General features: G+C 37.1%; 1 protein-coding gene across 4 annotated transcripts in view; it reads right to left on the bottom strand.

The window, feature by feature from the left end:
* Nucleotides 1-253: 253 nt before the first annotated feature.
* LOC131079557 (uncharacterized) overlaps nucleotides 254-19,352 on the bottom strand; it is a 112,307-nt gene continuing 93,208 nt past the window's right edge. Inside the window, exon 4 of one of the 4 annotated variants that reach the window (XM_058017538.2) lies at nucleotides 254-500. In XM_058017538.2, the coding sequence (XP_057873521.2) occupies nucleotides 408-500 (93 nt within the window). In that variant the 3' untranslated portion in view covers nucleotides 254-407. Of the gene's footprint in view, nucleotides 501-4,117; nucleotides 4,297-6,795; nucleotides 6,916-13,142; nucleotides 13,209-19,352 lie in introns of those variants that run through there. The other 3 variants (XM_059221814.1, XM_059221813.1, XM_058017539.2) reach the window with 3 other exon arrangements.

Genomic DNA, 19,352 nt, shown 5'->3' with positions numbered 1-19,352 from the left:
TCTTCCTCACATGAGTCCCTCATTCTTCAATCCTATTGTCCTCTACCCATCTCTTTTCAATTCTATGTCCACAATCATATTCTCCACTCTCTTCTTGTTGATGATAGATCATTGAATGTAATCAAAAATATCAATACAAAAACATTCACGCATGATTCCAAAAAGAATCGTTAAAATTAATACAATTTTCTTCCCAAAAAACACTTGCATTCTAATTAACTGTGAAAACCTTAAGATGACGGTAAAATACAAGTGAAACTGCTAATCAAATATCACATTTGTAGAGCATTTGTGCAAATGAAACATCATGTGACAATAATCACTGTTCAAAACCCTTTCTGGATTTTCGGTTAAATAAACAGTGACTGACACCTTAGCATACTTTTAAAATAGGATGAAAAATTAACCTATGCGTCAGATATTGCAGATACAGACTCATTGGAATTCGCAGCCTCAGTTGCAGCTTTGGCATGAACAGTATGTGCCACATAAGGTTTCAACTGCACAATTATATTAAAATAAGAAGTTAATTTCCAGTAGCACAGGAACAATTCATATATAACATACGTGAAGATCAAACTCGTTCATTATCATCATTTCCAAAATAGAAATGTATGCAATGAATCTCGAACCACTTGCAAACGCATAAAATTTGAGGATTGCTTCTATACTGATCATCTAATTTTTTTCTTTACTAATGCTTCGTTCTCTTACATAATATGAAATGCTTGATAAGACAGTTCCATAACACATTTACTGATTCTGAATTGTACTTTTAGGAGTTTAAGCAATATTTGGTAAGCTTTTTTTTGTTAAATAATGCTGTTGTGAGGAAGCAAGTAATTGACGAAAAAAAATCAGTTATCCAATGCAAAATGCTAATTAAGCGGTGCAAAAGTAAAAGCAGACTTGAAGAATTCCTCATCAGACCTTATCGATTTCTTTGGAAAATTTAATGTGTCTTTAGTCCTTTACCTCGTGCCTATTTTTGAAGATTAAATAGTAATAAATATTCGACCTTCAAAAGATCTCAGCATCAAATGATCGGATAAATATAGTGCTTTACAACTCTAGAGTATGCCAATTGTAATTCATGCTTGAAACCATAATTTATTTACTCCCTAAAAACTCAGCATGCCAAAAATTTGACTTGATTCAAGATTTCAGGAAAAAAAACTACAAATTTCTAAAAATTAAAAAACATATAAATTGTTAGAAAAATGAGCTACATCTAAATTATAAGGAGGAATCAACCAAAAAGTTATGGTTACAAAGAAAGCTGTTAGCTTAATGGTCTAGTACACAAGCAATGTATATAAAGGGTCCTAGGTTTGATTCCCAGTTGGACCATGGAAAATAAAATGGTATTAGAGCCAAACTAGGAACCTCAAGCACCGAAGTGTTGCTCAAGGAGTGGAATTGGAGATATGAGCCAATCCTGAACCATAAATGATAAGCCTACTGAAAAGCCCCAACTACAAAGAGGTTTGGTAGTTCAGTGGTAGATACCTCAGCATGCACATGGGAGGCTTTAGGTTTGAGTCCTAACTGGTCCATGGAATACCCGGTATCAAAGCTAGGCTAGGATCCCCCATGCACCAAAATATGGCTCAAATGGGTTTGTTGGAGAAATGGCCACACCCATACTGCAATAAGCAAGCTATCAAAAAGCCTCAATCACGAATAAGGTTGGTTGTTCAGTAGTTGAGCACCCCAACATCCATATGTGAGGTCCTGTTGTGACGTTTTCACACATCGCCCCATTGCAAATGGGGACCCGTGTTTTTTTGCTTTTTAGGGTTTGTTCTTTAGGTTTTTTAGGGTTTTGTTAGCTAGCCTTTGCATTTTGAACGTCGCCCAGGGGATCACATGGATAGCAAGTCCGGCTTGAGTGAGGTCCTGATCCTGAAATTTGGCTAAGTCTGGAAACTGAAAAACCTCAAAAAACTAGATTTTGCAATATAACTCCTGGAGGTCTGAAACCACTCTCAAACATCCTGAAAGTATATATGGAATATAACTTAAAGTATAAGAAAGATTAAAATTGTCCTGATTGAGAGTGCGAAAAGTCAAATTTCGCTCGTGCCCTTCTCCAAGGGTCCAGAGCGAAAAGCGCTCCTGTCCCTCTCCAAGGGACCAAGGCGAATCGCTCGTGTCCCTCACCAAGGGTCCAGAGCGAAAATGCTTAGTTGAGCCATTCCTGACCTTGTTTGGACGAATCGAGACATCAAAGGCATGATGAAGGACGAAATGAGCATGATAGAGCATCCAGACTTGATCAAAAACAATGAAATGGTGAAGTTTTTGCCTAGAGGGTCAAATTCGCTCCTGTCCCTCACTGAAGGACCAGAGCGAAATTCTTCATAAGGTACGATCTGGGAAAAGATCAAGTCAAGTTTATGTTTGAAGGCAAGGAAGGAGGTGAAATGAACTCATTGAAGATAAATTGAAGATTACCAAATGCCATCAAAGGACCAAAATGCTTAAGTTCGCTCCTATCCCTCAGGAAGGGACCAGAGCGATATTTCCATAATGGCTTAGATTTCGAAAATTTGTCAAGTATCAAGCGACCAAGGGGATCAAGGGGACTTCATTTTACGCGTTGATAGCAATTACAAGTTGAAGAAGGAAAAGACAAGCTCAAAACGTTGAAGTTTGCTCCTGTCCCTCAGGAAGGGACCAGAGCGATATTGAATGCATTGGCTAATTCATGCAAAAATCACGTAAGGCCAAGACTTCACAAGGTTGTAAAAGGTTTAAGGCGTCTTTTGAAGGAGATATACAAAAACTTCAAACGTAAAATGATCGTCAAATTGAATACAGAAGCTATATCGCTCCTGTCCCTCTCCAAGGGACCAGGGCGATTTATATGGAATCATTCATTTTCCTTCAAGTTCATGCCAAGTCAAGGTCTTTCGGGATCACACAATGTATAAGGTGTCATTTGAAGATGATTTACAAAGGTTTCGAGCGTCAAAATGTTGTCAAATGAGCTATAGAGCCTATATCGCTCCTGTCCTTTGGACAAGGACCAAAGCGATTTTTACAAAAACACTTATGTTCCGTCAAAACCAAGACAAGGCAAAGATAGGCATGGTCAAGGACGTCCTTTGGAAGACAATGAACGAAGAACGAAGATCAAATGTTTACAAATTTGAGCCAGGACACTAGGATCGCTCCTGTCCCTCTCCAAGGGACCAGGGCGATATCACCACAAAAGGACATTCATTTGCAAGAACAAGACAATCAAGCTCAAATATCCTAGCAAAAACGTCTAATTCAACGTGGAAATAAATACTTTGGACGTCAAAATTGCACGAATCAAGACCAAGAAGGTAGATCGCTCCTGTCCCTCAGTCAGGGACCAGGGCGATGAGGTACGTATCTTTCATCTTCAAAATTTGGCGTTCAAACAAGTTTTTTTAAATTTATTTTAAATGCTAAAATCGATAATTTTTGAAAATTCAATTAAATGGCATTTAAATATTGCATTTAAATATTAATTAATTTTTGCCTTATAAAAAAAAATCGAAGTTTATTAATTAAAAACGATGGCAAATTAATTAATTATTATAGAGCGCTTGGTATTTTATTGTTTTATGAAGGTCGGCCTTTCTTATTTATTAAAAAATCGTTTATAATTGCTTTATTTTTACAAAAGTCGGCCTAAATAATGATGAGAGGTAAGCACTTATAAAGGAGGGTGGTGAAGATCATTATTTTCACATTGTTATTTTATCATCTCAAGTGCGATTTAAGGAAGACAAAGAGGCGCGAATTATATTCAAAAGGGGTGCGAGCTTAGTCTCAAGTTGGGCGAACTTGCCAAAGACCACGTCAAAGATATCCTCAAGGGTGATGAATTGATAAAGGGATCGTTCATTTAAAGGAGATCACGTTGAAGCCATCTAATTTTGATTTTGCCTAGGCAAATTCCTTGTTTTGCATTCTAGAGTTAGCTCTCAACTGAGGTATGGCGATATTTGTTTTATTGTTTTAGTTTTTGATCGTCATAGCTTAGATTTTGAAATTTTGAAATTTTGAATTCATAGCTCAATAGTCGTTTTTAGGAAATGATTAATAAAGGACTAATCATGAAGTTTCCTAAAATTAATTTAATCTATGCTATTCATTGCAAAATCATGTTTCTAATTTTGAAATGTTGTGTAGGCATCAAATGGAGATCTCTTCAAGGAAAATCAAGCCGGATCCAGGACGGTCTTCGCCAGGACGATCAAGTAAGGACATGGGCAACCTCTTTCAATCCAACGTTCCAAGGCGAGGTACATCATCATCCTGCACATCAAGGACACAAGGAGTTAGAATAAAGGGCTCGTTGAAGAAGCAAATAATTCCAGATGAATTAATTAAAGCAAGCTTCTCAACAACATCAAGTTGAATATTTACCAAAGTTACAAGTGTCAGATCCTCTTCTAAGCTTCATGTGGATTGATCATCAAATTCAATCAAACAAGATTAGTTAGAGTTTCATCAAAAATCAAGTCATTGCTCCTACATTCTTAGTATTAGGATTAGATCCTCTCTTCGCCCTTATCCTTTTTTCATTTTTTTTTAAATCTAAGTTAGTGAGAGCTTGTGTGCTAGCAAAGTAGATCGGAAATTCAATCACCAAATGTAAGTCCCCTTGTGATTCCAGCAAATCACATCATACCACGGCGAGCTTATCCACATGTAGAGACCCTACTAAAAGGAACCTTGGAGTCTTCCTAACTGATCCTTTATGCGAATCTTCAGCAGTTAGAGACTATTTTCTCAAGAGAGGATAAGATACCCTTAGGTATTTTATTCTGTGTTAGGCTGTGTACAAAATACACATCAACAGGTCCTAAGCTCAATTCCTAGCTGTTCCATGGAAAATCACATAAATTTTTACAATAACCTTTATAAATTAGTAAATTACAAATCTGTATTAATAATTTGCAAATTTCTTCTCCAATTAAAGCTTCAAAGTGGTTGTGTGAGTGACTTCAAATTGGATGGTGATGATTTCTATTAAGGAACAAATGAAAGCCCTACTGACCCTTCACCTTCTATGTCTGCCCGTACTGTTACATCTGCTGCCCATTCTGCTTCTTCCCTCTCAAAATCAGCAATCTCATCCATGGAATGGACCAAGACGACATGGACTATCATGGCACATAACATTTTTCATAGTTTTCTCACTTTTAACCATCAATAAATCTATGTAATGTGATCAATGACACAAAATGCATAAATAAGAAAACAAACACAAAAATTGTGTTTTCTGCCCACTGCCTATTTTTCTCCACTGACGGGGAGTTTTCTGCACAAAATTAGCTGAACTCACGAGTTTCACAGCAAGTTACTCACCTGCATTTTGTCACTGAGTTATTCAGCGAGTTGACTCAACAACCAGTTTTGCCTTGCAAGTAGTGAATAACTAATAGGTTTTTTAACCATGATCTTCGGTAGGAAGCCCAACACTTGAATTGAAGTATTCAAGTATGAAGCTTTGGAGAGTAATCACATACTTTGAGAATGGATCATATGGCACGGAGCCGAGCAGATCTAGTGTGCCAATAGAGGGTTCAGATATAGGCACTTCCTAATTATTCAATTAGTTCAGATGTTTTCAATGAATAATATGAGTTTTCCTATGGTTTTGATCGTGCAAAATATTTCTCTGACAATATGCAGACTACAATAAGATGATTTTAAAGGACACACTGTCTGACAGTGTTGTATTAGCTGCTGCTTTGCTGGCCATCATGGCACAGAAGATCCTGATTTCAGTCTGAGCGCAAGATCTTACTTTTCAAACAAACATTAAAACTAATGTGAAGCCATAGGGTAGATAGCTCGGTATATTACACCTCATTGTCACATCTGTTTACATCTTGTTTTGTGTTTTGCATGCAGTTGCAACATTGGAGAATAAAATACTTCCTAGTGTCCAATGGTTCAGGTTGGCCATATGCATCTGGCTACCACTAGTTCTATAAGCCACAAGAACTCCCTCCTTGCATAAAACAAGACTCATATTGTTCAACTGAACTATTTGTAGCAGATTGTTCTGACAGTTTGTTTCAAACATATAAACATCCATCGTATCATGGAAATTTTTGCAACAAGAGAGGCAGTTTTGGGCATGCCAAAGTCAAGATTAAGTGTGTATCTGTATCCCATTGCATCAGACTTCCAAATACATTAATTGGCTTGGCTTTCTTTGCTGCTAGTTTAACCAAATCTGGAATAAAATCTCATACTGACTGCTCAAAGACTCAATTCTTTCTCTTTTTCACTGAAATTTGTTTTCTTTTTCTAATTCTTAGTATTCTATTCGTGTTACCATCAGCCATTGGGTTTGTCTCCATATTTGTATTCCTATTCATCCAGTAACCATCCATATTCTTCATGTTGGTTTTGGGTAGTGCCAGCCATCATACAGGTACAGCTCCGGCTCCCTCTTGTCGGGTATTTTCCATTCTCTGTTCATCATACTGAGACAATTAGAATAGTGGCTAAATCTTACTGCAGGTTGTAGAACACAATTCTTCTACTGAGAGGGGGGGGTGAAATAGTAGAAGATTCAATTTCAGATCCTTAATCAATTAAAATATTCTTGATAAACTAATAAGCATAAAGTTAGAACTGAAAAGAATGCAACCACATATAGAAGCCAATACTTATTGAATATGTGGAAAAACCCAGAATGGGTGAAAAACCAGGGTGAGAAGTGCTGCTAGGATCTACTTTCCTAATCCAGCCTCAGAAATAAATAATGTGTACAAAATTTAAGGGCACGAACCCTAAGGAATCACCAAACTCCTTGCTTGAGAGCACCAACTCTTACAAAATCACAAGCTTCTCAATCTGAGCACCAACTCAACATCCTTGAGACACCAACCATAAGGATGTTACAAACAAAACAACCTGCCACTGAGTTCAAATCAGAAGTATTACAGTTTACAACATTGGAAGTTTACAAGCGAACTGTTACAAACTGAATACGTTCAATCTTCAGAAATTTTGCTCAGTTTTACACTTGACAAAATTAGCACTCTGCAAACAAACTTTTACAAACTGAGTACTGTCAGCAACCTTCAGATATCCTGATCAAACAAACTCATCAAAATAGTTACGATATATCACTGTTTTCACATAACCAACTTAATACACACTCACAGCACTGTTTTAGTCTTCCATTACAAGTTACCTCACAGTACTTTTTAATGTTTCATTACAGGTTTCATACTCACAGCACTTCGTTAATGTTCCGTTACAAATGTCCTTTCATCTATTTTTCAGCCTTTTAGCAATACATACATCATATACCACGATCTTTTATCATTTAAATAGAAACCGAGAGCAGTTAGTATACAGGTGCAAGCAATTAGCATACAGGCCAACTGATTATAACTGATCAATACGGGTGAGCAGTTATCATTTGATTTCAACCGAACAAAACAACTTAAACAATGATTAATCATTAATGCCGCCATAGATATACACCTTGTTCTTTAAACTTCATTGATGGTATAGACAGGTAACATATTACGGTTGTAACTGAACCAACCAATCTTAAAAAGATTTTGAAAGAACTGAACCAACCAATCTTCAACCAAACTTAAACAGTTTTTGAAAGATCCAGTGTTCATTATGTAGCCTGTGAACTCCACAGAAACATAGTTCTGTCTTCTAAACATGATAAATCCAATTCGTTGGTTGGAACACCTCATAAATGCAGAAGAAAACAATGGTAACTTCTGATCATCACTATGTCTGTGTGTGCTTGATACCAATGATATTCTGAAATCAAGAAGACATTATAGTGCATATCAGTTTACTGTTCTTCATTATATTATTATATTAATGCAAACATAGCAGTGATGTCTGCAGATCCAACACACTGTCACTGCCTCACTGTCTGAAGATTGTAATGCTACCATTCGAGACACAGATATATGCATTCTGTAAAAACCAAACTAGGGTTTCATAGAAAAGAAATTCTGCAAATTTAGACAGACAGATATGTGTATTCATGAGTATTCACCAAACTGGGGTTTCAGAATTGCTGCAAATTTTTTTGACATTAATAAATCTGATTGGACTTAACATCAATGACAAATGCAAATGCTTCTAACACAGGTTTGTGACGATTGTGTATTTCTGAGAGACATTGCAAACATTCATGTGGATGAAAACATAAGCTTCAACAAGGTATATAATAATAACCATTTGTTGCTGTTAGGCTTTAAGATTGATACACTATTTGTAACTTTATGCAGTCCAAGGGATTGAGCTTAATTGATTAAGATGTTGCGTTTTCATTGTGGAGACCCAACTTCGTATTCACATTGGGATATCTAATGTGGAATTCTAAGTTGACTCTTGGTCTTTCATACTTGACTTCTCACGTGGATGTGGTTTCTAAATAAAATGGATTTCTAAGTAGTCACTCTTGGCCTTCCATAAGTGATTTCTAGTGTGTTTTCTTGTATAGAGAATTTATTAATCTCTGCTAACTGCTAAGTGTTCGCTAGAGCTTGTATTGATCTCATGTTGATGCTAACTAAGTTAGGGTCCAGCCCTTAGACAGCCCAGTTTCGGGGTCCAGATCCAGTCCCCTGTGGGTTCAGACAGGGTCCCCCCACAGCCTGTGTCTGTCCCTGACAAACCCAAGGAGAATTTGGAGGCTTTCAATCACGTGCTAAGGAAACTGGAGAGGATTGCAAACACACTAATTAAGAAGATCACTCTTGTCATGCGAATGGATGCTCTGGCTAATATAGAAAGCTTTTGTGTCCTGGGGATACAGGTTGAAAGCGTCTGCTGAGAAATCTCACTGTCCAGGTGTCAAAGACAATCCCAACAATACATATCCCAAACAATACTCTAGACAGAGCCACTCATAATCTATTTGAGCTGCTGTAAACAAAAAATTACTTGGTGATGACTGGATGTTGAGGATTCACCGTAATCCCAAAATTAGATTTTGGTATAAGGGATTCCTTCAAATCACCTGTTAAAAGTATTTTAGGATAGAATCTCTATTAAAGAACCATAGTTCAATGGAAATGCACGACTATATATCAGGCCGGATTCATGCCCCTGCTTAATCTGATGCAAACCCCTTACCAAGATTCTATCGTGTGTCAGATTCTATAAACTTTCCCAAGAATTCTTGAATGCTGAAAACCTATCACTGGCTGCTTCCATACTTGATATTATTATTTTTTTAGTTGAATATATATCATGACATTCAAGTTTGACTAATATTTGACTATTAATATGGTAGTGTATTTTGAACCTAATTACTGCTGCAAATATGTATAAATATATATTTCTGATTTTTATATGCTTTTGTATCGACAAACCCAAACCCAAAAACATTTTGACTGAACCCTTGAACCCGAACCTGAACCAGTACCAGGTAACTTACAATGCTCATGATATTCAATAAAAAAAAAAAAATACTTTATGCAGGTTATATCCATGGAAAGTGAGCAAATGTCACAGTTGGTGACAGCTCATTTTGAGGAAAACAAAGCATGCATATCTTGTTATTATTATTTTTTTAAGGACGCTTTAAGTGTAATGCCACTGAAGCAGAAGATATTGTTTTTCCAGTTATACTATTAATTATGCCCTGTTAAGCATTCTATTTATCCAGTCGTATTATATCCATTGAAAGCAAGCAAATGTAAGAGTTGGTAATAATTCATTTGAGGAAAAAAAAAAATCATGCATATTTTGATATCATTTTATTTTCAAGGAGTTTTGAAAAGTAATTCCAGTAAAGCAGAAGATATATTGTTTTTCCAGTTATTCTATTAACTATGCCTGTTAAACAGACTATTTGTCCACTTGTAAAATCACTTGTGAGCTTTTTTGGGTACAAACGTTCCATTTAAAGGAAATCTGCCACATAAATTTGGCGTTCTAAAATCTGCAAGTATGTTTACTGATGGCATATCTTAACCAAATGTGGAACAAGTTACAGGATTTTCTTAAAGAATATGGTACGTTTGTGTAGTCCAAACATTTTTTGGAGTAAAGATTTTTACTGTGATTTATTTTCAAAGTGATATCCGACTATATAAGTTCTTGCTTTTGATCCTCTGAGAAGTTGATAGTATTGATTTATTCTCTATGTTTGCATGCTGTCAGGCTTTTTGTGGAAGATCCATTCAGGTGCAAATTTTAACTGGAGAGGTAGCTCTCGTACCCAGAAACCAAATCCAAAATGTATTGTTCAAGAGGACTAGAGTATTTTGGACTTATTGTCTTATCACCCAGAGTGTCTGCATATGTTTACCTTCCTCTTCAACGATGTGAGTATCCCATTCAACTACAAGCATATGGATGGTTCTGGTACCCACACTTTTACCCATATTAACAAAACCGGGAAGTGGACTAACATGAAATTCCACTGCAGGCCCTCTTGTCGGGTCAAAAGTTTCTTGAATAATTGTCTCATTGTCTGCTGCAGTGCCATCATAGAGATCCTTGGTTGCCTCAAATTATATCTGATGAGTTCAAGAGACACTAGATATGAGAACATTGTAAGAGAATGAGCCAACATCCTGTCTGATAAAGTAGTTCTTAATTTTGGAAGCACAAACAACTAATAGCAGTAGAATCAATGTGGACCACCGTAGCAGTCCAAAGTCACATTATTTTTCAGAACTCCTCTTTCTTTGTACAAAATGGAAATAGCATCATTTTGTTGGCATGTTGGCATAACTGATGGTGATGATGATGTACCGGTAAAGGATGTTGATGATATATTGATGGACTGTTGGTGATGATATATTGATGGACTATTGGTGATGATATAATTGTGATATGATGCTTTATGATAAGTTATTTGTGTTGTCATTGATGGCAACCATGTTTGTTTATGTTTGGTATGTCATCTAAGTTATCTAAGCCTAACCGGTAATGAATTGAGTTGGACAGCAAAACTGCTAAGTTGACAGTGAACCAGTAAGCAAGAAGAGTGAAGGAGATGGTTGAGGTAGAGATCCGTGTTGAGTTAGATGTTGCGGTTTGAAATGTATGCTTATGACATTATAATGAGTCTATGACAGGTACCGCATCATGTTTGTAATTGACTGTTGTATATTCAATGTAGGGTTTGAGAACCAGTAACAAGATTTTTAACTGGTGATGTTTATGGTTTGGCGGTGGATCTTTTCATGATCTTATCTTAGTGGTGACATGTCAAAATCCGTGAGAATGGATAAGATGTTATTTGAGCATGATCAAGGAGCAAATTTCTTGGGAAACAGTGAAGTGCTTAGCAAAATGTGTTAAGGGTTTGACAACTTATCAAATTGATGTGCAGTGATGTGTTATGATCATTCAATGGCTGTAATTGTCTTGAAATTTGTTGTAATGATCTATATGATGAACTGTAATGATTTGTAATGATCTGATATGATCTATGATGTAAATTCATTGTAAGTTAGGGTTATGTAACCGACCTAATTGTAAAGTGTATTTAGGTCAAGTTTGAGAAGGTTTAGTGTGTCGGTGATCAGAGAAGAAGAGTGTGCCGAACTAGATTGAGATGTCTGCATGTGTGAAGCAGATTGGAGCTGAAATGGATCTATACTAGCAAGCAGAAAGTGCATTGATCAGATCATTTATCTGTTGTTCCCTAACAATTGCAGTAGTATTAAAATCCCTTAACCGGGTAGGTCCTAACAGGCCTGATGTTGTAAATCCCTTAACCGGGTGGCTCATTAATTTGGGTTTAAATCCTTTAGCAAGGTTACTCCTAACAGGGCAAAGCTCCTAACAGAGCTGAGGTTAAAATCCCTTCACCGGGTGACTCCTAACAAGGTCTGCTCTTAACCAAGCATTATTGTAAAGCTCCTAACCAGGCTAGGCCTTTAACAGGGCGCATTCCGAAAGAGTGCAAATTTTGTGGGTACCAATTCCCACTGTGGTTTTTCCCATTTGGGTTTCCACGTGAAAAATCTCAGTGTTCATATGGTGGTTGATTTGTTTATGTGTGGATTTGATATCATTACATTGCTTATATGTTGATGAACACATGAATGAGTAGTTTGGTAAATCTGCCGTATGTGTTTGTTTGAGTAGTTACCGGTACTAGTTATGAACTGTTTTTGAGAAGCGTTTTCAGATTGGTGAAAGATTGCAGTTTATTGTTATTACTGATTACCCCCCCCCCCCTCTCAGTAATAACCAGATCCTCACAATAACACATTTTTCAAATAGCATCCATGGCCTCCAAGTGCATTTAATCTAGTTCTCTGCTTTATAGAATTTTGCTTCAAAAAATATTTGTTCTTACAAAAGAAATTGCTGTTTTTAATAAATTAGCAGTACTAATTTTTTTTATTGCTTAGAATCTCAAATTGGAGCATTGAACCAAAAAAAATCAAAAGAATCTTAATAGTATCTATTGTACAAATAGAGGGTGGCAATGGTGTGTATCAACATATAAGTTGTCACAGCTTAATAGTTTGCCGTTCCCTAAAGGGGCTCGAATAACAAGACAAAGTATAGGCATTCCACAGAGCTTGGAGTGCATGTACACCAAATGCAGACCATTCAAATGTTTGTCCACAAACTTTTGTCAATTTATGAATTGGTTTTCGTTGTACACTCACCAAACCAAATGATATATAGCAAATGCTAAATCTCATTGCATATTGTCTAAATTTAAAGCAGCGCTAATTCAAGGTAGGTGCTTGCCACTAGTGGTGCTTGTTATTTCTAAGAATGCTCATCATGGGTATTTTGATTATGCATGGTTCATGAGTGACCTGCCTCTTGATGTATGAATTGAGTACTAGGTACTGTAACTTTGCTTGAAGCTGTCCAAAAGAAATATCTTCTGATGACCATGAAAAAGGGAATGTAAGGTTACATTTTAGTATTCAAAACATATAATATTAGAAAATTATGTTTTTCTGTACAGAGGAGCTGTTAATGATTTTTTATTTTGTGCTGGTGAGGCTCAAGGGTCGAACCCTTATTAAGAAGCCCAAGTTCTACTTTGGCTGCACATAAATTCTACAAGAGGAGACATACATTAATAGCCAGAGTTCAAAATAAAATTCAAACCAGCACCCCACATTATAACCATATTATCTAAAAAAATGTTGATAGGGTAAAATTCTCACTCTTAGGTTGTATTGATGATCTCAGGCACAAGCTGAATCCCAATAGACAAATGTGTAGATAAGGATCTAGATGAAGTACGTATGCAAAACATTATGCAAGATAGAATACTGTAAGACACAGATATATAATCAAAACAGTAAAATCAAAAGCTTATGCAAGATAGAATATTGTAAGACAGAGATATAGAATAGTAATACTGTGATAGAATAGTGTAAGACAGAGATATAGAATAGTGCAAGACAGATATAAAATCAAAATAGCTGTATGTTATGTACGTGGCATGCCCTTAGAAAGGCATATGACTGCTATCTTTTATTCTAACCATCTCTCTGCTTATTCGATTAAATTCAAGCTAAATTATGTTACAAATATGTGCATACATAGATTCATGCCATGGATACAAAGAGTCGCTGGGAAGTTGATCTATCTCCTATGGAAGTAAAACTGTTCCCTTGTTCAACTCCTCATCCTTCAATGCTTGCATATCTAAACCAATTGCTGACATGTCCCTGATGAGCTAGCACATGACTTGGCATACTGTGAGCCTTGGGTGTGCCACCTTTGTTGCCATGCCAATCACATTGTCTGAAATTTCCAGAGTGATGCATGGAACAAAGCAATAAGAATCTATGTTAGTTGGGCACTGTTGTTCATCCTAGAGGTGTACCAGATGCTACTGAAGCCATGGTAGAAACCTCAGTGTTTGGATGACTACAGTTACTGCATAAGTGTTTGTTCCTGTGATGAGTGCTCTACACCACTGCTAGAGCATGTGTGGCACTTGCTGGAGAGTGTAGGTGATCTTTGTGTTCTCACAAGCATCTGGGAGGTGCTCAGGTATACCACAGTCCAGAGAAATATCCCCACAATTACCACAAGCAATGAGAACGGTTTGAGAGTTATTATAGGTAACATTGTTGGTGAATCCTCCTCAATCAGTGACCCCTCCTTGCGAACCAATAGTACCAAATGCATAGTTTAAAAGGCAAGTATGAAGACTTAACTTCAAGTTGTCGCTCAGTAAACCATTTGGCTTGGCCTCTTGTTGAAGCTAACCCTTTCTAACAACTCTATGTACAAGCATAGAATAGTTCTATGTAAACATAGTTTATCATTCATGCAGAATGTTGAGTATGCATAACTATGTGGCACAATTTTCTTTGGAGTTGGCACAGGCATGTGTTGAGCAAGAATTCACTTCAAGAATATGGTATCTCTTGTTGCCTACTATCACAACTAGGCCACGAGTATTGGCATTGTACACACAACCATGCATGTGTGGATGCCCAAGGAGTATTTAACAAACCTCTATCAGCATTACATCACAACTATCTCCTACTATAAAAGATGAATAGCATATGAACAACAACACTGGAAAGTGATGCTTATATCTTGTGTTTTGTAGGAACTAAGCCATCCTAGTTTGTAGGGTTGCGGATGAGGCATGGTTGGCAGCTTCAATCTCAATAGTTTCTGGAAAGATTAAATTCTTCATGCCACCACTATAAATCATGAAGTCATTCACATCTATGACTAGAATAGCCACTCTCCTTCAACTTCCATAGCTCAGAGGGTTGTTGCTTGTGCAATGTTGGCAAGGACATTGGGATTTATGTCAATGATTTCAACGAAGGGCTTGACATCATCATCCTTTATTTTGACTTTATAAGCACTCTTATAAGCATGGCATTCAGCATTGACCAAACAATCATCATGCACTTCTAGTATCAAAATTTCACAAACAAAAACTTCAATACAGATGCAAGGAAACTACACCCATAAGGCTTCAAAAATGGCAAAGACATATCCTACATTAACCCTACGATGAGAGAGTTGCAAGATATCAAATCTAAAACAATTTCAGCAACATAAAAACATATAAAACAACACTAATAAATGAATAAGAATGAAAGAAGAAGAAAAAACCACCACACAAAAAAGTGACACAAATATACCCAAGGAAAACTCTTTCAAGAAAAATCTAACCTCCAAAACATCAAATGTATTCCCAGCAACAACAGTGTTACAATACAATATCAAACTTCATGCCTTTTGTGCTTTTGTGGAGATCAACACTCTGACAACCTAGAGGAAAACCAACAACATAACCCTCACAAACAATGTTTATAATGCATCCATTTCAGGCCCTCAATATATAGACTTAATGAGGCCCATAAAAGTTTGGCCATCTTCAAATGAGTCAGCAAGTAGTCTAATGGATCTCAAGGTTTGATGTGGAGGCTAAGCTACTTCAATCATCCAAGAGGTAATACAAGATGAAGACAAGTTTGGCTCTAATACCACTAATTTAGGGCTCAAGTTGAATCCCAGTGAGCAACTCTCTTGATGAGGATATAGGAGAAGTTGTAGGCATACGTAGAAACTTATGCAAGACATTAAGAGGTTTAAAATCAAAACAGTAAAAGTATTATTATTCGATTATCTGTTGTGTACATGGCATAACCTTGAGAAAGGTGTACAATTGCTATCTTATATTCTGCATATCTATCCGCTTATTGAATTACATTCGCACTAGGTATGTTACATATATGTGTATATATAGATTAGATTACATAGATTCATGTCATGGAGACCAAGAATTACTAACAAGTTAAACTATCTCCTACAGATGTGAGTGATTTCCTTGTTTGACTCCTCATCCCCCAATAGTTGTGGATCTGAACCAATTGTTGGCATGTCCATAATGAGCTATAGATGACTTGGCATATTGCAAGCCTCATGGATGCCACCTTAGTTCTTGCATTGACCACATTGTCCAAAGTTTGCAAAGTAATGCTTAGTAGGTGTTGATGTGTATTTTGTACACGACCAAACACAGAATAAAATACCCAAAGGTATCTTATCCTCTCTTGAATAAAGTCTCTGAATGCTGAAGATGTCGCGAAAAGGATCAATCGGGATGACTTCAATGTTCTTTGTTGTAGGATCCCTACGTGTGGATAAGCACCAGTGGTCGTTGTGTATGCTATTTCTTCAAGGGGCCATACGTACTTTCAGAGAAAGCTTGTCCGTATTACTTTCTTTCCAAATGCAGGAACAGGATTTTCCTAATACTAACAAATTTCAAAAAAATGTCAAAAGATAAGGTTTTCAAAGAAGGAATACTTGAACTAATCCTAAGAATGACTCAATGAAGACTAGACTTGATAAGATTCTACCAATTTTAGTTTCGCCAAGAAATTACAACTCTACTGGAATTGATGCGATCTTCTAAGGGGATTCAATAACTTTCAAATCATCAAGGATATAGATACTATCATAGAGATACATATCAATACTTCCAAGAATGATTGAATTCTTAATCAATCTAAATGTTTCCAGTTGACCACACAAGGCGTTCTTGCAATCAGTAAGAAGCTAGTGGTTTGGAATGTGAATCTTATCAAAGATCAAGCACAACACTTCGTCCTTCAAACTTTAAATTTAAATGCTATTTCAACTGAGAGTGATTCAAGAAGATAAACAATCATGAAGATAGCCACAAGTATTGCAATAAAACACCATAACTTCAATATTTTATTGATCTCATAGCCAAATGGGCAACAATTGTTCAAAATTCTTTCTTCACTACTCAATCTTGCTACAACAATAACTTTCTAACTTTCTTCTCTCTAAGCTCTCTCTCTTTTCTCTAACCTTTCTCTCTAACTTTTTAAAATGAAATGAGTGAGGGTATATATAGCATCCTCAAATACAATGAATGGCCGGATCAAAAGAAGATCAACGGCTAAGATTTTGACACCTAAACCCTAATTAGGGTTTGTTACAAAAAAGTCCCCATTTAGATAAACATCACTAATCCATAGCCAATAAAGAATTGGCACAAATACCGAGGAGACAGACCAATAGGAATTAAGTAGCCACATCATCCTATAACAACTTTTCATCTAGAATTTTGTTCCCTTTCCCATGCTCTTTCTTAGCATATTCAATGAATCTGGACACAATTCTCTCAATCTCAGCAATGGGAATCTCAGGAAGATTCTTCATTCGTTCTTCCAAGTGAAGGACTTGATCAAAAGCAGTGAGAAGAGTCGTCTCCCATCCAGGTTCAAGTTCTTTGGTCTTCTCAATCAAGAACATAGTAGTGTACATTTGATCTAGTTGCTTATCTATGATGATGTTCTCTTTCTTGCAAAAGATGACCTTGATTCTATCCTCCAACTCTTGGATGTCCACATCTGTCTCGATCTTAATCCGCCTATCAAGAATGGTACACAACACCTCAAACACCTTATCTTGAATTGGATGAATGATGCCTTCAACTCGGCTGCATCTGGTGTTAATGTCTTCAAAAAGGACCTCCTTCATCTGGAGCAGAGCTAACCACTGTAGGAGGTTATGAGTTCCTCCATCCATTATCTTTTCTTGTGCCAAAATCCGTCTTGGTGTTTCTCTTATCACTTGTAAGACTGGGATGATAACATCTCTAGTGTGAGTGAATGCAGCTACAGTTATCATTAGATTATGGATAATCTCAAGGACCTGGATAGCTCGATGAACTGTCTTCATCATTCTTGTTGCAAATTCAACGGCTACCTTGTGAGATTTATCAATCCAAGAACTCATAAGTTGAACCAAGCTCTTCACCCTTTCTGCCTCATCTACTGATTCAAGAGGGAGTGCTTGTAAAGGAGATACTGCTGGATCTTGACGTCTCAAGGGCTGATTAAGATGACTAAAATAGTTCCTCCAAGCACTGACCTCCCTCTCAAGCTTCTTATTCTTTTCCATTTCTTCTTTAAGTTTGTCTTTAAGTGCTTCAAATGAATCAGTTGCTTCTTCCATCGCTTGCTCGGAGGTAAGTGGACCAAGCTCAAATGTTTCTAAGTCATACTCTTCTGCAAGAATCTCATCCTCATATTTGTCTACCACCGGTGTAGCTACCTGCACTTTCCTGGATCCTGTCTCATCTCTAATTACCTTAGACATCTTTGTGGCCTTCTTCTTTTCCATTACCTCATGAGAATTTCCTATAAGGCTTTCCAAGTCAAACACATCTTCTTCTTCTTCAACCACAACTACCCTTGTCAATCTCTCTTTCAGCCAATCAGGAATGGCAGATCTTGTTTCCCTCACTTGTATTTCTTTAGGTAGTGGTCTATCTTCCCAGAAAGGAGATGTTGCTTCATCATCATTTTTTTCTTCATGTTGCTCATTAGCACCAACTTGGGGAGATTGACTTGATGAATGCTGAGGTGTCTGTCCTTTCTCCTGTTTATCATTTTGTACCATGGATTCCATAAACTCATCAGTTTCATATACTATCTGCCTCTGATCTTCCCCTTGACTTGCTTCCTTTTCATGCCTAAAAGATGTGCTTGGTGGGCGATCAAGATTCGTTTTCTGCTTCTTCTTGGACGGTTCTCTCTTCTCAGGTCCTTTCCTCTTTGAGCCTTTGGAATGAGAAGTATTCTCACTCACACTTGCTTCTCCTTCTTCTGGTCTTGCCTCCAAAGTGAATGTCATAGATACATTCTGCTCCTTCAACTTTTGATGTTGTACATCCATCCATCTGCGAGTGCAGGATAAAACGGGAGCCATCAAAGCTCTCAAGTCTAAAACCTCGGGCTCATTCCAATCTATCTTTACTTCTTTGTCTTCCTTCTCATAGGATGACTGGAGGTATCTACCATTATCCTGGGCTTGATCAGCTACTCTATAAACTTTGCATTTCCTGATGAGATCTAAGGGTAGCCTGGAATGCATCTTTCTTTTGACTTCTAAATCGCCTGAGAGATTCATCCAAAAATCTTCCACCTGAAACTCGTGCTTGTACTTCTTGCCGACTGTCTCCTCCATATAACCATGAGGGTCTAAATTTTCTCGCGAGGCAAAGGATGTGAATGAGTATAAAGATAATTCCTTTTCTGCATCTTCCGCGGCTTGAGTATTAGGACACACTTACAACTGAATTCCCTAGTATGATGGGCACGGGAATTCCATTTCCATGCTTGTGTCTGGATGCCTTCACATAAGCTGCCAACTGTCTGGTCACCTCAAGTAGTACTATCCTGTCTGTTGGATATCTTGGCAACATGTAGGGAGGTGAAGGACACCCATGAACTCTGATGTATGTGAATTTTTGAAACTGAATAAACCATGCACCATGCTTCTTCACAAGCTCTTGTGCATCCAGAGACAGTCGATTGTGAATCCCACCTTGCAATATCCTAGTAATGTTCATC

This window comes from Cryptomeria japonica, chromosome 5, assembly GCF_030272615.1.
Source record: "Cryptomeria japonica chromosome 5, Sugi_1.0, whole genome shotgun sequence".
Taxonomy (NCBI): Eukaryota; Viridiplantae; Streptophyta; class Pinopsida; order Cupressales; family Cupressaceae; genus Cryptomeria; species Cryptomeria japonica.
The sequence above is the reverse complement of the archived record's forward strand: the minus strand, read 5'-3'. Positions and strand labels throughout refer to the sequence as shown.